A 17,962-nucleotide genomic window follows, 5' to 3' on the forward strand; every position below is an offset into this window, starting at 1 on the left:
AGGGCTATGAGGGTTGGGGGTCCCCACTCACCCCAGGGGGGTCCCAGCCCCATGGATGGAGGCTAGTCTCCCCAGCCAGGAAGGACTACCCCAGGCAGCCCAGTCCGGGTCTGGTCCAGCCCGTCTCGGTCCCATCCGCCGCACCCTGGGGCTCTGCCCGGGCTGGCATTTCCACTGGTCCCTGCCCTGGTCACTGGTTTGACTGACAAACCTCCTCCCAAGCATCCCTATGCCTGTGTGCTGGCACCACTGCCATCTCAGTCCCCACCAGGGGTTTTGCCAAACTCAAAGATTAAAAAATTTAAGCAAGGGCTAAACCTCACAAGGGTTAAAACTCTTCCCAGAAAGCTTTCATAAATAGGATTAAAACAGACATTTAAACACACATCACTGAATATCATCACCAACACTGACATAGTGGAAGGCGTCCCTGCTCATTGCGGGGGGGTTGGACTAGATGACCTTTAAAGGCCCCTTCTGGCCCAAACCATGCTATGATTCTATGAAAGTATGGAAAATATTCTTAAAATCTAGAGAGGCCAGGTGTTTCCAGCACGCCCGTACTTGCCTGTGGTGGGTGCTGCCTGCAGCTCTGCCCACAGGGTGAGGAGCCCCAGCAGGAAGATGCCTCTTGCCGTCATGCTGCCGGAACCAGTGGCCAGGACTGAGCCAGGAGGCGATTTAAAGTTCCTCCCAGGCAGCCCAGGTCTGGGAATGGGAGGAAGCAGCTCACAGGTGACTTGGAGGAACCTCCCCGTTTTACTGTAATTCTGTTTTCTAAAGAGCCACTCCAGCTGCCTCTCTCCACCCACAACCAAGGCAGGAGCAGGATCCAGAATCAGCCGCATGCTGCGGGGAGGACAGCACAGGGACTGGGAGCAGGGAAGGGGAAACCGTGGCTGCACAGAGGTGGATTTTCCACTGCTGCTCTTGACAGGAATCCCCACTGCCTTGTGGAAGGCTGTGGCTGACCCCTCCACCACTGTCACTCAGCACTGCCCAGGGACAAAGTATCCCCCCCCAACCCCCCGAGCCCCAGCATGCAGGATGTTGCCAGTGCCTCCCTGCGATGCCAGGTGGGAAAAGGCAAGGCTGCCCACACGTGCTCCCAATGGCTCCATTCCTGCTGGACCCTGTGGGCAGGTCCACACCCTGGCGTCTGGGATCCTTCAGACAGTGCTGGTCCTGCCACCAGCGCTGCCTCTGCCAGGGCGTCTTCCACTTCCCAAGAGCGTTCTGCGAGGTGTGTGATAAGGAATGGGCCTCCAGCACCATCACTTTATTAAATGGGATTTGCAAAGACAGTTCGAGTTCGCTGCAGGGAAGGCAAGCGCCAGCCCAGAGGCAGCCCCGTCCGGAACAGCACATCTGCCACCATCGCATGGCAGCACAGAATTCGCTGCACAGGTCTTGTACCGTCACTTTGGTGAACTGCTGTGTTTAAAAACCAGTAGGAATAAACTGTCTCCTGGCAGACAGAACACACCTCGTCCTGCAGCACCACCGGTTTCTTTTCTTCGTGTCACTGCTGTGTTAAATCCATGAGGGACAGTATGGTGGGAAGCCCCTACACACAAATCCTGGTGCAGTTTTAAATATGAGAGCTCTTGACTGAGACGGAGCATCTCCTGGCAGACAGCAGCAGCCACGCCGCTGCTCAGAAAGATGTCTGGGCAACTCTGAGTGAGCTTTACCAACAGCAGCGGCCACTGCACTGCTGCAATGCTGGGCTCTGCCCCAGTGCCAGGCTCCGTACAGAGGCAGGAGCCCATCCCTGCCCCACAGCACCAGTGCAAACAGACACAGGGGCTGAGCGCCCACCCAGGCAGCAGTGCCGCAGAGCTTCCTCCTTCCACATGCAAGTACCCTTTGTTCCCAAATATGAGACACTATTTTCAGATTTTTTCAGGCCCAATATTCAAGGCTTCATCTGAATACCTGTCTCTAAATCAAACATTTCATTATTTTTGTTCTGTTCACGAGCAGCACGCTCTAGCTGTTTCAAACTAATGTAAATTCCCAGGTTTTGGCATCCAAATGAGCAAGCTCAAAGTCTCCTCAGCAAATTAACACTGTCCCCTTTCCCCATGGGGTCCTTCTCCTTTATGGCCTCCCTAATCCCCTGTCTTTGTGGGGAAGCCCTGTGTGGACCTGGGCATGTACCAGGAGCCGGCAGAGCTCAGTGCAATCCTTCATCAGCCCAACCAGAGACTCCATCAAGGTGCCCTCAGAGCAGCTTTCTGGGAACTTGAGCATAAATTGCAGGGTTTACTGTCCACACATCAGTGCTTAATTAATTTACACATGACCATTCAATAATTGCATGCATGACCACCAAAGGAGTTCAAGCAGGAGCATGTAGTTATCACATACACAAATGCCAAATCAGCTCCTATGGGAGCACCCAAACAGCACAGCACAGGGACCCGGGGGAGCACATAGCGTCCACAGGCAGCATCAGCACCCAGCAGTGCATGCACAAGCACACTCTCTGTTCACTCTTGAGGGCTGTTTTGGGCACAAATTGCCTAGTTTAGCAGCAGTGCCTGTGCGGGAGGAGGCCACGGGCTGCCTGGAGCTGCACCTGGTGGGCACAGCTGTTATCTCTAAACAGCGAGCAGAAGTTTGTGTTAACTGACAGTAGATTAAATTAATTTAAAAATTTATTGAGTTAATACTATTTTGCCCACAACCAAGACTCCCCAGCCTAAGGACAAGGCTGAGCAGCCCCTTACGGGCTGAGTGCCCACAGTCGCTGAGGAACCGTGAGCAGAGAAACAGTTTCCCCCGGCAGCCAAGGATGGGAGCTCAGGCTGCTTCCCCCGCTGCGAATCCAGTGGAAGGATTCTGCTCCAATGAAATAGAGGTCTACGGAGGGAAAAGTCTCAGGATTCCAAAGATGAGAGCTCACTCAAGGCAAGGAGACCATGGGCCTTCAAACCCCAGGTTCAAACTGATGGCCTTCAGCAGAGATCCCCATTAAAAGAAAACTTAAATGCACTGACACATTTCCTTCCCTTTTCTGTCCATCTGACTTCAGGGTAAAGACTTATTTAATGTGTCTGAGATAACAGATAAAGTAGTGCCTTTGGTTATGTGAGGGCTAACCCATTTAAACTGTTATTCTCAAATCACACAGGAGTGCTAGTCAGAATCTGATTTTGCAGTTTTTTCCTTCCCGATTTAATTATTTCTTCCTGAATTATACACAAACCAAAGTGCAATCAATATTATAGGAGAACTTAAGGACTAGTCTGGTCAGGACACACCAGCACCAGGCAAGAATGGGTTGGATTAAAAGACAAAGTTTAAGTCTGCAGTTGTGGGGTGAGTGAAATTAATTGGTTTGAACTCAACATTATTTTTACAATTCTGAGCAAGTGCATGCCACTTGACATGAACACTGAAAGGGCAAAGTTCCTGCTCAAAGAGCTTTCCATCAAAGTCACGTTGAAGCAATGCAGGGGCAGTGCAAGAGACATGACTCAGCAGTGGGAAGGTGCATGGCTCCCTGCTGCCAAACCTGTGTGGGAAGAGGGCTCATTGCAAGAAATATGCTGTAAGTACAGGTTTAGTCTTCTCCTTGTGGCCATGACTCAATTCAGATGTAATTTCTAGGCAAACCACCCATGTCTGTTGAAGATCCAGTGTTCCACACCTCGCAGCTCTGTGGCTCAACCTGATGGCCCGGTGCTTATCGCACGTTGCTGTCGCTGTTAATCACGATCGAGCAGGACACCCTACGGAGCAACCTGTGCCATCCTGCCAGTACCAGCAGCGTTGACTCCCTTCCACGCACCCAACAAACCATCTGGAACAACTTGAGGGACTGTAATGCTCCTTCCAACCCCGGGACTGCCATGGCAAAGATCTCTGCCTCTGCCCCCACACTTGCCCGGTGGCTCCTCCTCTTGGGAGCAATGCCGTCATTTTGGCATGTTTCTCTTTTAGAAGACCATAATCTTGGTTAACATTTAGGGAACTAATGAAGGAGGACGTCTGACAAGCACATTTCTCTACTGAAATAAACAGGAAAGATGAACCCTGCAGGTCCTGTTCCAGCTCCACGATTCGGATCCTGCAGAGCAGGATCGTACCTACACCCATTGCACATGGCAGCGCAGGTCAATGGAGAGTGGGATGTGCACCAGAGCCCTCTGGCTCACTCTCAGAGGTGACTAGTGTGCCCACCAGGAACGTTATTTGGGTCTCACTTTTTGGATGTTTCCCCTCTCTTCATCAGCTGTTTCCTGACTCTCATTGACTACCTGCAGTGCAGCACCAGTCTCATGGGAGGTCAGAGAGTGAGACAGAAAAGTAAAACAAAAAATAACATCTGCTACTGCAGCAGGATGCAGCAGGTGTGTACAGCCCCTCACTGAAATCTTGCAAACACTGTGGTCATTTGCAAAAGAAGCCAGAAGAAAGAGCAAACGCCTGTGGTGATGAGCAGCACTGCTCCTGCACCCGAACCCTCCTGGGACGGCTGGGCTGGGGCTAAGGCAGGTCGTCGCTGAACTGACGGAGAGCTTGCAGCATCGACGAATGCCGCTTCCACCGGGAGGCAGCAGCTGGCCTCAGACCCTGCTGGAACGTCCTGAGGCTAACAGGCATGGGTAGGAAAGGGGCTCTTGACATTCAAGCCGCTCGGTTTCCTTCTGTCTCCCGTTCCCCTTCCTACCCACCCCAACCCACTGAAACACAGGCTCTTCTATGTCCAGCTAGCAGACTTTCTGTGAAGGCTGATATATATTTACAGCATTTAATGCTAAGAAGTAGTGTTACACAGGTTAAGTTTACTGCAAGGTGACCTGCAAGGGCAGACCCAGCCCCCTCATAAGGATCCAGCCAGATAACGAAGCTTTGCCTGCACAAGTCTCGGCTGCCAGACCAGGATGTGGGATCGGGCTCAACGGGCTGTCTGCTGCTGCCAAAAGCCTGCCTGCCCTGCAGGCCTGCTCACACTGGGGACACTGAGGGACAGGTGGGACTTGTCCAGAGTCTCTCTGTGAATCAAAAAAGAACTCGGATAACCTCAGCTGTTAAACGACTGTTTGGGTCTGGCAGGCTTTCACATGCCAGTGTGTTCTGTCACATGCACCTACTGCACAGATCCACGGAAAAATTACCATTAAAAACTGGGGACTGGAGGAGATCCAAACAAGTATCAGTTACATTTAGGTGATCCCTGACAGACATTGTTCTGATGTGCTCTTAAAGACATCCCTGTCCCTGCAAAGACAGGGACTCCTTTGATGAGAATTTGTTCCAGTATTTAAGTTTTCTTGTAATTAGAAAGTTTTTTGCACTTTTCCAAGTCTCATTTGATTCAAACCAACACAAGGACTTCTCATCTGCTGACAGTGGGTTACAGAGAGCAACCGATTGCTGTCTCCTCTGAAGCATATGTACAGAGCAGAGCCCTCTCTCCATCGAGCTTTCACAGGTTAAACAGAACCATTCTTTTCACCTTTCTCTATGAGTTTCTGCCACCATAGTTATTTCTCCTCTTCTCTGGACAATGTCCAGTTTCTGTGGCTAACAATTTGGAGCAACCAAAATAAGTACACAAAAAGCCCAGTGCTGATGATAATGAAGTTATAGCAACATTGATGATGACTCAGCTGGTCACACATCCACAGGTCAGGTTTGTGTAACAGCCTGGTCTCATCCCAGGCTGACACAGCCCTGGCCAAAGCAGCAGGAAGGGGATGACAAGGCAGGAGCCTCAAGTGTGTGAGCCCCTGAGTCACCAGCCTCTCCTCCTGCAGCCAGCTCCGCTCTCCCATGGGTGCTGAGCACAGTTACTGCTGGGCCAACAGCTACGGCAGAAGAACCACGCTGGTCACACATCTGCTGGCTGCAGACACAATGCTGAGAGACACTGAGAGACGGTCCTCTGGAGGCACCACTGCTGTGCACACACCAGACATCGGGCTGGAGTGTCTGGCAAAGCCAGTGGGGAAGGAGAGCCCACTTTCCCTCGCTGCGGCACGGTGAAGTGCTTCCCCACTTGCACACAGAACGCGACGACAGCGAGCTGGCAAGGGCGGCTCAGGCATGCCTGTCCTGCACCATCCTCAGCCCGGCCACGCTGGACACAAGGCCTGAGCGGCCTCAACACCGCGTGCTTTGGGAAATCTCATTTGTTTGGTTTGTGTTACAGTCATCTTGGAAGTAACAAGGGAAAACACTACCAGCACGACAGCAAATGTTTTTTAAGTTGTTATCAAGCTGACCCAACAGAAAAGCTTCTTGTTAACCCTGGCACAGTGTAAGATGACCTCGAAAATGATGGAGAAGTGGTTTTGACTCTTGTGCACATTAGACAAGATGAGGACACACAGGTTTGGAGTGTTTCCTCAGATAAACAGTGAGATTCCAGAAGGATGAGAGACTTGAGGAAAAAGATACAGAGCTGCTACAATTGGAACAGCAATGAGGTTTTTCTGTTTTGGATGTAGAAAATAAGGCAACAAAGGAATGCATGGATCATGGAAGGACAAATACATTTCTGCCACTGCAGTTACTTGGGTCTCATGGGCAGGGCCATTGTGGGACTGGTTTCATCTGAGCCAGGTCCTGTTCCTGGGCGGAAAAGGGCAGGACACTGCGGCTTTAAGGCTTTGGGATATATGACTATTTTAGAGCTGACCATCCATCACTGCATTCATCCATGCAGCCACACGTCTTTAGAGCTAAAGATTTCTTCATTGCTGTGTGTTCTTCCATGACCTCGCACCTGTGCATGTACAAGAGGGACTACACAAACCAAGAGGTGAGGTTAAAGTAAGCAATGAGGAAAATACCACGGCCGAGGCGCAGCAGGAAGCACCGGTGGGTGTGCTAAGGCCGCAGCGGCGCTGCCAGCCTGCCTCGCCCCTGGGGCTGTTTGCGTTCGGTCGCTGCTCTGCCCCGCCGCGGCGGGGGCACCAGGGGGCTGCGTCCCCCGGGCCAGGCCGCGGCTGAGCCGGCAGGACGGGGCCGCCCGCCCCGCGGCCGCCTCTTCGGAAGCCGCCCCGTGCCCAAACGCCCGCCCCGTGCCCGCCGGGGCTTGTCCGTCCCCCGCTGCCCTGCCCCGAGCCGCGCCGCTCCCGCCCGGGCCGGGCCGCCGCCGCCGCTGGCGCCATGGCAACCGTCGCTTCCGGTGCGCGGCCCAGGCGTCGCGAGCTGACGACGCGTGGGACCTGACGCTTCCGGTGGTGCGTGCCGGGGCCGGGGCCGCCATGGGCGCCGCCCGCGATGCGGAGCAGCAGCCGGGGCCGCCGGGCGAGGAGGGCCCGGACGATGGCGAGGAGCAGCTGGTGAGCACGGTGAGGTGGGAGCCGGGGCCGGGACCGGGACCGGGACCGGGGCCGGGGCCGGCCGGGCGGCGGCTGACGCGTATGTCCCGCAGAGCCCCTGGAACATCATGATCAAGCACCGGCAGGTGCAGCGGCGCGGCCGGCGCTCCCAGATGACCACCAGGTAGGGGCGGGCTGCGGCCACCGCCGGAGGGACCGAGCTGGGCTGGAAGTGGGGGAGGCCGGACCGGCGGGGCTGGGCATCAGGCCGGCGGGGAGGGTCGGAGTTCGACCAGACTGGGGTGGGGGGGCCCTGCGCCCCCCCACCTGATTCCTCCACCTGCAGCTTCACGGACCCGGCCGTGTCCATGGACCTGCTGCGAGCTGTTCTGCAGCCCAGCATCAACGAGGAAATCCGGGGTGTCTTCAACAAGTATATGAAGGTGAGAGCTGCAGCAGGAACAGGCCCCGCCGCCCCCTCCCATCGCAGTCTGCGTGGAGAGAGCTCAGCTGCCAGCTGCCGCGCAGGGCTGTCATGCCTGTCTCGTGGCCACCACTGTGCGCGGGACTTGGGCCCACATGCCTACCCCGACACTGCCTGGCTGCTCAGGCTCTAACCCTCTCCTGCCACCTCCTCTCCAGTTTTTCCAGAAAGCAGCAATCAACGTGCGTGATAATGTCGGGGAGGAGGTGGACCCTGAGCAGCTCATCCAGGAGACGTGTCGGAGCTGCCTGGAGCAGGTGAGTGCCAGTGAGGGACTCCACTCCCTCGACGGAGTAGCCTGGCCTAGGACACATCCCTCTTCACGGCTTTGGCATTAGCTGGGAGGGGGACATCCACAGCCCTTGTGCAGTTCCTCTGCTTGGCTTCCTTTTCACTGGCAAGTGGCGAGCAGCCAGCGCTGGGCAGCTCATGCTGCTGCATTTCAGTACTGCTGTCGGAATGTGTCATGCAGTTGGAGCTTACACAGAGACCGACCCTCTGGCAACCATCAGAGAGTCCTGGGGGCGCAAAGCAAATGTTTTTTCTTTCATGTCTTGCTGTTTTGCCAGCTGCCCAGACTTTCTCGTGCTCAGATTGTGCTTTTGCATCTCACCATCTGTGAAAGCACTGCATGGTGGCACTGCAAAAGCAGAGCTGTTACAGGACTCTCAGGCAGATGCATGGAAGTGGAGGCTTCTGGTAGGGCCTTCTGTGGACCCAGAATCATAATCCTTCTTCTTCCTGCAGGCAAAACTGCTGTTCTCTGATGGCAAAAAGGTTGTTCCCAGGTTGCCCCATGAGCAGGCAGTACCAAAGGTAAAAGTTGTTACTGTTCCCAGAGGCTTAAGTGACTTGTAAGAGCTGGGAGGAGGATAAGGAGGTTTGGAATTGCTTTGTCCTCTGCCTTTTTCTTGTCCACCAGCACAATAGTGAGGAGGCAGAGCTAGGGGATGTTAGACTAGGAGGGAGGTGTACCTACAGGGCGAGGAAAATCCCAGGTGCAGTTGCTGCTTGTTGCAGTTCAGTGTGTCCCATCAAGGTAGGGTGCAGTCAGTGTTGCCCCACAGAGGAGAGAGTGGCTGGCTGGATTTGTGGGGCCCCCCACAACTAGGCAGGAGAAGGGCCCTGCTCATCCCACTGCCACTCCTCTTTCAGCGTGCCCGACAGATGGATGACGAGCTGAATCGTCGAGGGAGTCCCATTCCCAAAAAGGTAGGAGGGTTTTCCATGCAAGGGATTTTATGTTTTGGGAAGTTTGTTCCTTGTTCCTGGCCGTTCCTGTAGTATGCGTGTGTGGAGGTGCACAGGCAGCTTTTGTGATGCCTCGGAAGTGTGAGCTAGCACTTCTCAAGACAAAAAGAGCAGCTTCCCTAGGAGGGGGTGGGTAAACCAAGAGGGTTCTCTCAGCCTGCACAGCTGAGTCACTGAAGGATTTCTTCCATGCAGAGAAAGGGGCGACCTCCAGGACAGAGCCTGTCAAATGATCGTGGGGTCTCAGGCATGGCTGCGTGAGTACAAGTCCTGAGCTAGAGCCCCTGTTTTGGGAGTGTGGAGGGGAAATGAGGTTGCCCAGATGGGGGAGCACAGAAACCCTGCATCTCCTTCCCCTTCTACAGAAGGGAGAGGTGCAGGGGAGTACCAGAGGGCTGGCAGGAAGTGTTTAGGTTGAGGTGTTCCCCCAAAGAGGCAAAGACCTTTGAGGAAGCGGTTTTAAATAGGCCTGAAGGAGTGAAAAGGTCCAGCTGGGCCATTCAGAGTGAGCAGCGTGAAACATGATGGTGGGGGTGTCTTGGCAGCCAGAGAGAGGAGAATGTGCAGCAAAGCTGAGGGTCTGGAGCTGGGCACTGCAGGGAAATGGAGAGTGTGAACAAAGGAAGAGCTGGGGCTCAATGCCTGCTGCTGATGCCACAGGGACTGGTTCTTACTGCATTTTCCTTCCCCTCAGGTGGAAGCTCAAAGTCTCTGAGCCTGTGAGAAGGGATGGACCAAAGGTATTGGCTGGCCAACACTGCTGGGCTCAACCTCTCCTCCCCTTTGCTTCTGCCAGCAGAGCCCTACTGCTGCAGGAGTGGAGGACAGCGCCAAGCTGTGCTCTGGCCCACCAGGCCCCTGCAGTGCAGGAGAGAAGCAAGAAGAGGAGGCACTGTAGCCTGTAGCTCTGCGGTGTGGTGCCGCTGTTAGGAGACCTGGGGAGAGCAGTAGTAGCCATAAGGATCCCACGCATGTTTCCCACAAGGGAAACTGCTTAGGTCAGCCCAAACGGAACAACTTCCCTCCTCTGTGGAAGTCTAGAGGTCTGTGGCCAGCTCCCTCCCTCCCAGGCTGGGGGCGGTTCCGAGGTTCCCGGTCAGAGAACTGAGGCTCATGGAGCATGGGCTGGCACCAGCTTCATTTCTAATGTTGCCCCTTTTCCAATTGCTCTGTAGTGGGATCCATCCCGACTGACTGAAACCACAACCTTTGTGCTGGGATCTCGAGCAAACAAGTAAGGAATGGCCCTGTTGCTGGAGGGTGGTGTCTCCAAGGCAGGAGCCCGTAAGACTCCTCCCGTCACTTCGCTTCTCTGCCTCGAAAGCAGTAGGAAGGGCTTGGGGAGGAGAGGAGGTGTCCCTGTACCACTGCAGCCACCCTCTGCACAGGTGTAACACCCCCTCGTCTTCCTCTTTCAGAGCTCTCGGGATGGGAGGAACAAGAGGGCGACTCTACATCAAGCATCCCCACCTCTTTAAGGTCAGATGCCGCAGCAGGATGCTTCCTCCTTCAGGGTTTGCTCAGAAATGGTTTCCAATGGGAATCGGGAGCGTGTGCTTCAGCTCGCTTGTTTTCTTCCTCCCCCACGCCTTTGTTTGTTACCTTAGAGCACGTACACACACAGTCTGGCTAGCACACTGGAACATAAGTTAACGGCTTAGCGCAGCCTCCAAGGTGGTGGGTTGGCCTGGAGCCAGGGCTTGAGGTTGGAGAAACAGCAGGCAGAGCTGAGCCCCCCTGGCCCCAGCAGCCCCCGGTGGGCAGCACCGTGGGGGGCAACATGCTCAAGGGAGCGCTGGAGCGGGGCACAGCATCCCAGCAGGAGGGTGGTCAGAGCGCGAGGTCTGTTGCCTGTGTTCAGCTAGGTCCTTGCTGCTTTATTGCAGTACGCAGCCGACCCGCAAGATAAGCACTGGCTGGCAGAGCAGCAGCACATGAGGGCCACTGGGGGAAAGATGGTGAGTACGGCCGGGCTCGCGGCTCCTGCAGCCGGCAGGAACCGTGCAGAGACCCACCGCAGGGCCAGAATGGGCCGAGGAGCAGTGTGCCGGCTTTGGCAGGAGGCTAGGCAGGAGGGCATGTGGAGGCAGAGGTGCTCCCCATCGTGCTGCAGAGGTCCGGCTGCTGCTCCTCGGGATGTGGGCGAGCAGCGTGGTCTGGGAGGCACAGCCAGCTGCTGTGGGGAGCAGCAGCTCTGCACTGGATGGGGATGGGATGCGGCACTGCCCTTGCTGCCCCTCGCAGGCACCAGAGTGGGTGCATGGCAGCCCTGAGGTGTCCCCCCCACCTTGTGCTGCAGGCCTACCTCCTCATCGAAGAGGACATTCGGGATTTGGCTGCCAGCGACGATTACAGGTGAGGACCAAAGCAGAGGTGCTATGGGTGCTGCTATGCCTGGGGCTGCTGCTTTGGGGGCCCACACTGCACCCACCCTTGCTGCTCCACTGGAGGAGGGCCCTGTGTTGGTTGGGGGCTTGGTGCCAGGGGTCTGTGGTGGGTGCTGCGGTCCATGGTGGGTGCTAGGGGCCCTCATGGGGGGGTCCACGGTGGGTGCCAGGGGTTTGGGCTCACTGCTGGTTGTCTGTGGTGGGTGCTGAGGTCCACGGCGGGTGTCAGGGTCCTCCCATCTTGCCCCACCTCTCCCCAGGGACTCTGTTGACCTGCGGCTGGAGGAGCTGAAGCCCTTCATCCCACCGACATGGATGACTGAGAAGATGCAGAGGCACATGGAGATGCTTCGCCGCGAGGGGGACGCGCTGGCCCCCGAGGGTCCCCCTGAGGGTCCCCCCGAGCCCTGAGGCCCTGGCCCCAGAGGGCCCCAATAAAGCCGCTTCGCACTCGCCTCTGCCGCCTCCTGTGGAAGGGTGTGTCTGGCCCTTTAAGGGTCCGCCGGGACCAACGGTTCCGCCAATGAACGGCCGCTCGCCGTTACCGTAGCACCCGCATCCCGGACGAGCGACGATTGGTCGGCTCGAACGAGGCTGTGCGTTGATTGGCGGACGGGCCGGACGTTGGAAATATTCAAACGGGGCGCGGGAGCTGGGCGGGACCAGGTGGGGTGGGGCCAGGCGGGACGAGACCGGAGCGGAGCGGCGAGACGAGACGAGACGAGCCGACACGAGCCGAGCCGGGCACCGGCAACAGATCTTGGCACGGCAGAGACCCGCCGCCGCTGTTCGGCACCGGGAGAGCCGCAGGAGGGCCCGGGACCCGCGCCGAGTGCAGTCGCGGGCGGAGGGAGGGAAGGAAGGAGGGAGCAGGGCCCGGTGCGGCGCCGCCCGGGAGCGGTAGCTGCGTCCAACGCCCGCCAACGGGCGGGCAGCGGCGGCCGGAGGCGGGTGCGCCGCTCGGGTTCCCGGGAGCTGCCATGGCCTCACAGAACGCCGACCCCGCCGCGGTGCCCAGCGTGGCCGCCCGCAAGGCGGCTGAGGCAGGGGCCACGGCGGCCCGCGGCTCGGTGGGGAAGAGGTGAGCTGGGCCCGGGGCGGGCGCTGGGGGCTGCCCCGCCGGCCCGGCCCGGTAACGTGTGCTTCCCCCGCAGGCTGCAGCAGGAGCTGATGGCGCTCATGGTGAGTAGGGTCCCGGGGGAGGGGGTCCCCGGGGCCGGTCCCAGGGGGTCCCGGGCCGCTCTGACGGGCTGTCCCCGCAGATGTCTGGTGACAAAGGCATCTCTGCCTTCCCCGAGTCCGACAACCTCTTCAAGTGGATCGGGACCATCGATGGCGCCGCCGGCACGGTGAGCAGCTGGGACCCTGCTCCCCCCGGCCGAGGAGGGTGGTCCCACTCCTCCCTGCGCCCCCCGGGGCTCCCCTTCCCCCCAGGGCTGTGCTCCCAGCCCCTGACTCCTGCCCCCAGGCCTACGAGGAGCTGCGGTACAAGCTGTCGCTGGAGTTCCCCAGCGGGTACCCCTACACAGCGCCCACAGTGCGATTCCTGACGCCCTGCTACCACCCCAACATTGATACTCAGGGCAACATCTGCCTCGACATCCTCAAGGACAAGTGGTCAGCCCTCTATGATGTCCGCACCATCCTGCTCTCCATCCAGAGCCTGCTGGCAGGTGAGTCCCATGGCCAGGTTATGGTGGGGGGCTGGGGCTGGTGGCAGGGTGTGTGTCCCCCAGCACAGCACTGGGCGGTGGGACTCGGGGTTCCAGGCCGCCCCACCTGCTGACACAGCTCCCATGCCCAGAGCCAAACATCGAGAGCCCCCTGAACACACATGCTGCTGAGCTCTGGAAGAACCAAGCTGGTGAGTGCCCCGGGGCAGAAACACCCCTCCCTCCCTTTGGGGCGGGCAGCAGCACAGCCTCCCAGTCCTGCTGTGTGCCTGGCTCTGCAGCTGCGCTGGGACCCTCAGCCCTGTCCCCCCCCCCTCTTTCCTTAGCCTACAAGAAGTACGTGCGGGAGACATACTCTAAGCAGGCCAAGAGCCAGGAAACCTGACTGATGCTGCTGCCACTGCTCCCTGTTGTACCCAGGCCTCTGTCTGCTCCCTGTCCAGCTGCTCTCTGCGGCTTTCTGTATCATAGGCTGTTCTTAAATTAATTTTGCAGTCCAAGCCACGGTTAATGTATAAATAAATGCACATTTATAACTCTTCCGGGGGTATTGTTGCAGCTTGGCACCCTGTCAGTGCCCAGAGGCACCTACTCTCAGTCAGCTCGGCCCCTCTGCAGGCATGGGCATGAAGGGAGGGACACCGATCCCCCTGGGGTAACACAGGCTTCATTAACGATTGGGGTGCCTGGAGCTGGTCCTGTTCCCTCTGCAGGGTGAGGGCAGCCCCCAGCATCACCTGCCAGGGTAGGGGAACGGGGTCTGCGGTGGTACCTAGGGCCCCATCCCCTACTCTGCGATGCCTGACTGCAAGGGAGTGCCAGCCCTGCCGCCTCCTCTCCTGTCCCCTGGTCAGAGCACCCTGCAACAGTGCCCAGCATGAGCCCCCCCACCCGAGCCATGGGTGCTGCAGTGCCACCTGGCCCCACCGGCTGTGTGGCCTCCACCATCCACAGCGGGATGTTGGCTCTACTCTCCATCTCCACTAGCATGGCCCTCACCTGCTCAATCTCCTCCTCCAGGCGTGGGATGGATGGGGGCTGTGTGGGATCCCCCCCACACCGGTTCCTCTTGTGGCTAGGCAGCTCCCAGCCCTCCAGTCTGTGTGCATTGGAGCAGTGCTACCCCCCAGCACAGAGAAGAGCTGGCAGAGGTGGTGGGCTTGGCACAGGTCCTCTAGGAAGAGCTCCAGGGCAGAGAGGAACAGCACCCACAACCTCTCCAGCTCCTGTCGCTCCTTGGGGCTCACTAGTGCCTGCCGCAGCCCTGCCAGCAACACACACTGCAGCCCTGCAGGATGAGGGATACTGAGCCGGGCTGGCCCCAGAACCCCTCACCTACCCTGGTGCAGGTGCTGGGGGGGCACTGCAGTTGCTGCCCGGTGCAGCAGCTCCCTCCTTACCATTTCTGAGCTCACTGGCCTCCAAACTCCTCCTGCACCGCTATTCCCGCAGCCAAAGGCTGTCGGCACTGCCTCCGAGCTGCAGCACCAGCTGCCGGTGCCTGGCTGTGGCCTTGCAGAGGGCTGCCTGGGCTGCTGCACACATCCCTACCGTCCCTGCTGTACGGCATGTGGCCCATCCTCCCCATGCCATCGTACCCAGTGAGGGCAGGGTCAGGACCTTCTGGGGCCACCCCTGGCTCCCCACAGGGCTCAGCACATGGGGATGTGACAGGCTTTGAGCTGCGTCCTGCCAGCTGCCTGGTGCTGGTCCCACTGGCCCCACGTGTGTCAGGCGCTCCCTGGTCCAGGAAGCATCCCTGCCTCGTCCCCTCCTGCTGTGCTCCCTGGCTGGAGTGGTGGCAGAGCTGCTGCAAGGGCCCGGTGTCCCCAGGGAGCAGTGATGCATGACAGGCTGGCACAGACTGTCCAGGCCCACAGGCTCCAGCGTTGCCTTGACTCCACAGGGAGGGGGCTGCTGCTGTCCCCACCACCACCTTATTGCCAGGTCCTCTGTGCCGTTCTGGGTGGGATGCAGAGGTCCTGGTGTGGGGCAGGCAGTAGTGGCCCCCAGATCCCCTTGTGGTTCCCACCACCCTGCCCCAGAGAGGGTAGGAGCAGCTCCTCCCTCCTGTGCCACCAGCTCCCAGAGCTCTGCGGGGACCCCTCGGGCCGTGCTCCCTCGCCTGCTGGTGTGTGAGCCAGCCGCTCCGCATGGAAACTCTGAGGTCAGCGCTGGCGCCCGCCCAGCAGCCCGTGGGAACCGTGGCCCTAGGCTGCCCCCGTGCCCCCCAGCACGGCCGCGCTGGGTGAGCCTGACTGGCATGCGGCACCTGCCCAGGCACATCCCCCTCTGGGGGAGCAGTGCGGGGGCACAGTGCCATGGCCCCCTCCCCATGCAAACCCGGTGAAGTTTCGCACCGGCGTCTCAAGCCTTTCCCCTTTTATTGAGGCTCAGACTGAAACCACGTGCAAGAGGCTGGAGGAGAAGCTGGGCCGCCAGCAGCGGGGCAAGACCAAGGCCCCGGCCCAGGGCAGGGCCCCAGCTGGGGAGGGCAGCCGGGTGCTGTGCAACTGCTGCTCCCTTGGGGGTGGTGGAGCGGGGCAGGGTGCAGCAGCCGGCCCGAGGAATGACTGGTCTCTTACTGCACACCCTCCATCATCTTCAGGAACTCTGCAAGAGAGTGGCACCCTCAGCCCACGGTCCTGCCTGGGGTGTGTGGCACAGGCGCTCAGCCAGAGCTGCCACTCACCATCAAAGTCGATGCGGCCATCATTGTTCTTGTCTGAGTCCTTCATCAGGTCCTCTATGTCCTCTTCAGTGACGTGCTCCCCGGTGGCCCTCAGGATCTCGCCCAGTTCCTCAATGTCAATGAACCCATCCGCATTCCTGTAGGAGGGTGACGGCAGGACGCGGCCATGCTTGCCCCTGCAGGCAGGACAGGCTGGCATCCCTCTCCCCCCACTCACCGGTCAAAGATGCGGAAGCAGTTGGCCAGCTCCTCCTCAGACTTGCCCTTGGCATCCTCTTTCATCTGGCGCACCATCATCACCAAGAATTCCTCAAAGTCAATGGTGCCGCTGCCTGTGGGAAAGAAACTGAGCACAGGTCAGGGTGCCAGCCTGGCACCCATCGCCCACCACCCCCCAAAGGCTGCTCACCATCCTCATCCACCTCCTCTATGATGGCATCCAGCTCTTCCTTGGTGGGGTTCTGGCCCAGCATCCTCATCACCGTCCCCAGCTCCTTGGTGCTGATGTCCCCGCCGCCATCCGCATCAAACATGTCAAAGGCGGCTTTGAACTCTGTGGGGAAGGGGGTCAGGGCTGGGCAGTGCACAGGACAGGGCCACGGCAGTGGGACAGAGCCCACCGGGTCTGGCCCCTCTCCCCACTGCTCCTGCACTCACCCGCGATCATCTCCTCGCTGAGGAAGGCGCGAGCTTCAGCCTGCTGGTCCGTCTGCAAAGCAAGGCAACGGGGTCACTGTGGCCGTCCGCAGCGTGCCCAGGAGCCCCCAGCACAGTGAGGCACAGGGGTGTGGGGTGAGCCCCTGCCCAGCCGGCGTGTGACGCCATGCTGGGGCAAGCTGCGGCCCCCAGCCATCCCCACAGCTCTGGTGCTGCCTGGACATTTGCGAGGGCGGGGGAGCTGCTGTCTGTGTGTGCCGCCTTGGCATCTCAGGTATGCAGCGCTATTTTTGGGGTCTCCTCAGCTCCCCTTATAGGGATCAGTGGGGCCACAGCCACGGGCACCTGTTGGCCCTGATCAAGTTTCTCCTGGAGGCGTGGGCTGGCTGTTGAGCCGGCTACGATGCTGTGTCGCATGACCCAGCACTCAGCTTTCAGCCACCCTCTGCCACTGCCACCTCTGCACAGCCCTGTGCTCCGGCCAGGACTGAGCCAGTGTCCCCGGGGCACCCGCACCCTTCAGGCAGCCATGCAGCCCCCCCAGAACACAGACACTGTGCTGCCCTGATGCCTCCCTGCCCTCACACGCCATGGCTAGCCCAGCCCCGGGGACCCCCTCCCACTGCTGTCCATGGAGGCATCTCAGCAGCAAACCCCCCCCGGGCGCATGCAGTGCCCAACGCCTCCTGCCCTGCTGGGTCTCGCCCCAGCACACAGCGCATGGCATACAGCACACGGCAGCATGGGGGGCTCTTACCATTGAAGGCATCTTTGCTGCTTTCCTCCCCTAGGGAGTCACCACCTCCTGCAGCAGTAGTCCCTAGAAGCTCCCTGGTGCTCCTGGCACCCCAATTTGTAGCGTCCCTGCCACGTGGCGTGCCCCCAGCTGTGGCCCCGGCAGCCTATCAGCTCCCCGGTGGCAATCAGGCCCCGCTCATTGGCAACAGGCGCATTTTACCTAATTTAGCCAAAACGTTATTGGCCAAGAGCTGGGGATTAACCGTGGGTCTGAAGCTGGGATAGAAATTCAAGCCCTCCGGGGAGGGACACTGGAGCCTTGGCTGGAGGGTGGCTCTTCTGCCCCCTCCCCCTCCCAGCACCCTCCAGCCCAGGGCGGCTCAGCAAGGAGGGGGTTAAAAATAGCCCAGACAAGGGGGCCAGGGCCTCCCCCTGCACCAAGCTGTCTACCCCAGCACCCTGACCATTACCTGCTCCCCTGCTGAACCCCAGACCTGAAGCCGTGCCTGGGGCAGGCTCCCAGCATGGGACTGGGCTCCCCCAGTCCAGGGTCACCTCCCTCATCCCCACAAGACCCCGGGGCCTCCAGCCTTGCCGTGCCACCTCCAACCCCCTCCCTCCACTCCCTTTTTCTGCTTGGGTGGGCCGGTTGCGGCACCCCAGCCCAGGTGAGGAAGGGGTCCCCGGCGGGGGGCCTGGGGTATGATGCCCTGGGGGGGGGCAGAGCGTGCCCCCCCTGCGGTACAGGATTCCTGGCACTTTTGGCACCGAGACTCCAGCTCTGGAAAAGGCCCCAT

General features: G+C 59.1%; 4 protein-coding genes across 7 annotated transcripts; 2 read left to right on the forward strand and 2 right to left on the reverse strand.

Moving 5' to 3' along the window:
- The first annotated feature begins 7,146 nt into the window (after positions 1 to 7,146).
- DNTTIP1 (deoxynucleotidyltransferase terminal interacting protein 1) lies at positions 7,147 to 11,860 on the forward strand. 4 transcript variants are annotated; one of them, XM_056355010.1, is made up of 13 exons: positions 7,147 to 7,304; positions 7,397 to 7,467; positions 7,630 to 7,726; positions 7,926 to 8,024; positions 8,515 to 8,583; positions 8,923 to 8,979; positions 9,214 to 9,275; positions 9,713 to 9,758; positions 10,194 to 10,252; positions 10,437 to 10,497; positions 10,905 to 10,976; positions 11,318 to 11,373; positions 11,666 to 11,860. In XM_056355010.1, exons 1-13 carry the CDS (start codon positions 7,227 to 7,229, stop codon positions 11,814 to 11,816), a joined length of 978 nt encoding a protein of 325 aa, XP_056210985.1. In that variant the 5' UTR covers positions 7,147 to 7,226; the 3' UTR covers positions 11,817 to 11,860. The 4 variants fall into 4 exon arrangements, with proteins under 4 accessions (XP_056210985.1, XP_056210986.1, XP_056210984.1 ...); XM_056355009.1 differs by having other exon boundaries at positions 7,157 to 7,313; XM_056355012.1 differs by having other exon boundaries at positions 7,189 to 7,318.
- A 253-nt stretch (positions 11,861 to 12,113) lies between these two features.
- Positions 12,114 to 13,619, forward strand: UBE2C (ubiquitin conjugating enzyme E2 C). Its single transcript, XM_056355014.1, has 6 exons — positions 12,114 to 12,486; positions 12,560 to 12,587; positions 12,668 to 12,754; positions 12,874 to 13,078; positions 13,210 to 13,269; positions 13,405 to 13,619. Exons 1-6 carry the CDS (start codon positions 12,386 to 12,388, stop codon positions 13,461 to 13,463), a joined length of 540 nt encoding a protein of 179 aa, XP_056210989.1. The 5' UTR covers positions 12,114 to 12,385; the 3' UTR covers positions 13,464 to 13,619.
- A 53-nt stretch (positions 13,620 to 13,672) lies between these two features.
- On the reverse strand, positions 13,673 to 14,834 carry LOC130156480 (regulator of G-protein signaling 9-binding protein-like). Its single transcript, XM_056355018.1, is given in 3 exon segments — positions 13,673 to 14,178; positions 14,181 to 14,366; positions 14,479 to 14,834. Coding segments are annotated over 3 exon segments (885 nt in total). The 5' UTR covers positions 14,672 to 14,834.
- A 611-nt stretch (positions 14,835 to 15,445) lies between these two features.
- TNNC2 (troponin C2, fast skeletal type) lies at positions 15,446 to 17,301 on the reverse strand. Its single transcript, XM_056355015.1, has 6 exons — positions 17,185 to 17,301; positions 16,428 to 16,479; positions 16,180 to 16,323; positions 15,988 to 16,102; positions 15,771 to 15,907; positions 15,446 to 15,691 (listed from the first exon to the last, which is right to left on the reverse strand). Exons 1-6 carry the CDS (start codon positions 17,194 to 17,196, stop codon positions 15,660 to 15,662), a joined length of 492 nt encoding a protein of 163 aa, XP_056210990.1. The 5' UTR covers positions 17,197 to 17,301; the 3' UTR covers positions 15,446 to 15,659.
- Positions 17,302 to 17,962: the final 661 nt, after the last annotated feature.

Source organism: Falco biarmicus, chromosome 10, assembly GCF_023638135.1.
Source record: "Falco biarmicus isolate bFalBia1 chromosome 10, bFalBia1.pri, whole genome shotgun sequence".
In the NCBI taxonomy this organism is placed as follows: Eukaryota; Metazoa; Chordata; class Aves; order Falconiformes; family Falconidae; genus Falco; species Falco biarmicus.

Bases quoted from the DNA above. Each gene is read 5' to 3' on its own strand.
- DNTTIP1 (XM_056355009.1), top strand. From the start codon at position 7,227: ATGGGCGCCGCCCGCGATGCGGAGCAGCAGCCGGGGCCGCCGGGCGAG. The intron at 8,025-8,514 runs GTGAGTGCCAGT...TTCTTCCTGCAG, and splicing joins GTCGGAGCTGCCTGGAGCAG to GCAAAACTGCTGTTCTCTGA. The intron at 9,759-10,193 runs GTATTGGCTGGC...ATTGCTCTGTAG, and splicing joins TGAGAAGGGATGGACCAAAG to TGGGATCCATCCCGACTGAC.
- UBE2C (XM_056355014.1), top strand. From the start codon at position 12,386: ATGGCCTCACAGAACGCCGACCCCGCCGCGGTGCCCAGCGTGGCCGCC. The intron at 12,487-12,559 runs GTGAGCTGGGCC...CTTCCCCCGCAG, and splicing joins CGCGGCTCGGTGGGGAAGAG to GCTGCAGCAGGAGCTGATGG. The intron at 12,755-12,873 runs GTGAGCAGCTGG...TCCTGCCCCCAG, and splicing joins TCGATGGCGCCGCCGGCACG to GCCTACGAGGAGCTGCGGTA.
- TNNC2 (XM_056355015.1), bottom strand. The intron at 15,908-15,987 runs GTGAGTGGGGGG...ACCCTCCTACAG, and splicing joins TGCTTCCGCATCTTTGACCG to GAATGCGGATGGGTTCATTG. The intron at 15,692-15,770 runs GTGAGTGGCAGC...ACTCTCTTGCAG, and splicing joins TGGCCGCATCGACTTTGATG to AGTTCCTGAAGATGATGGAG.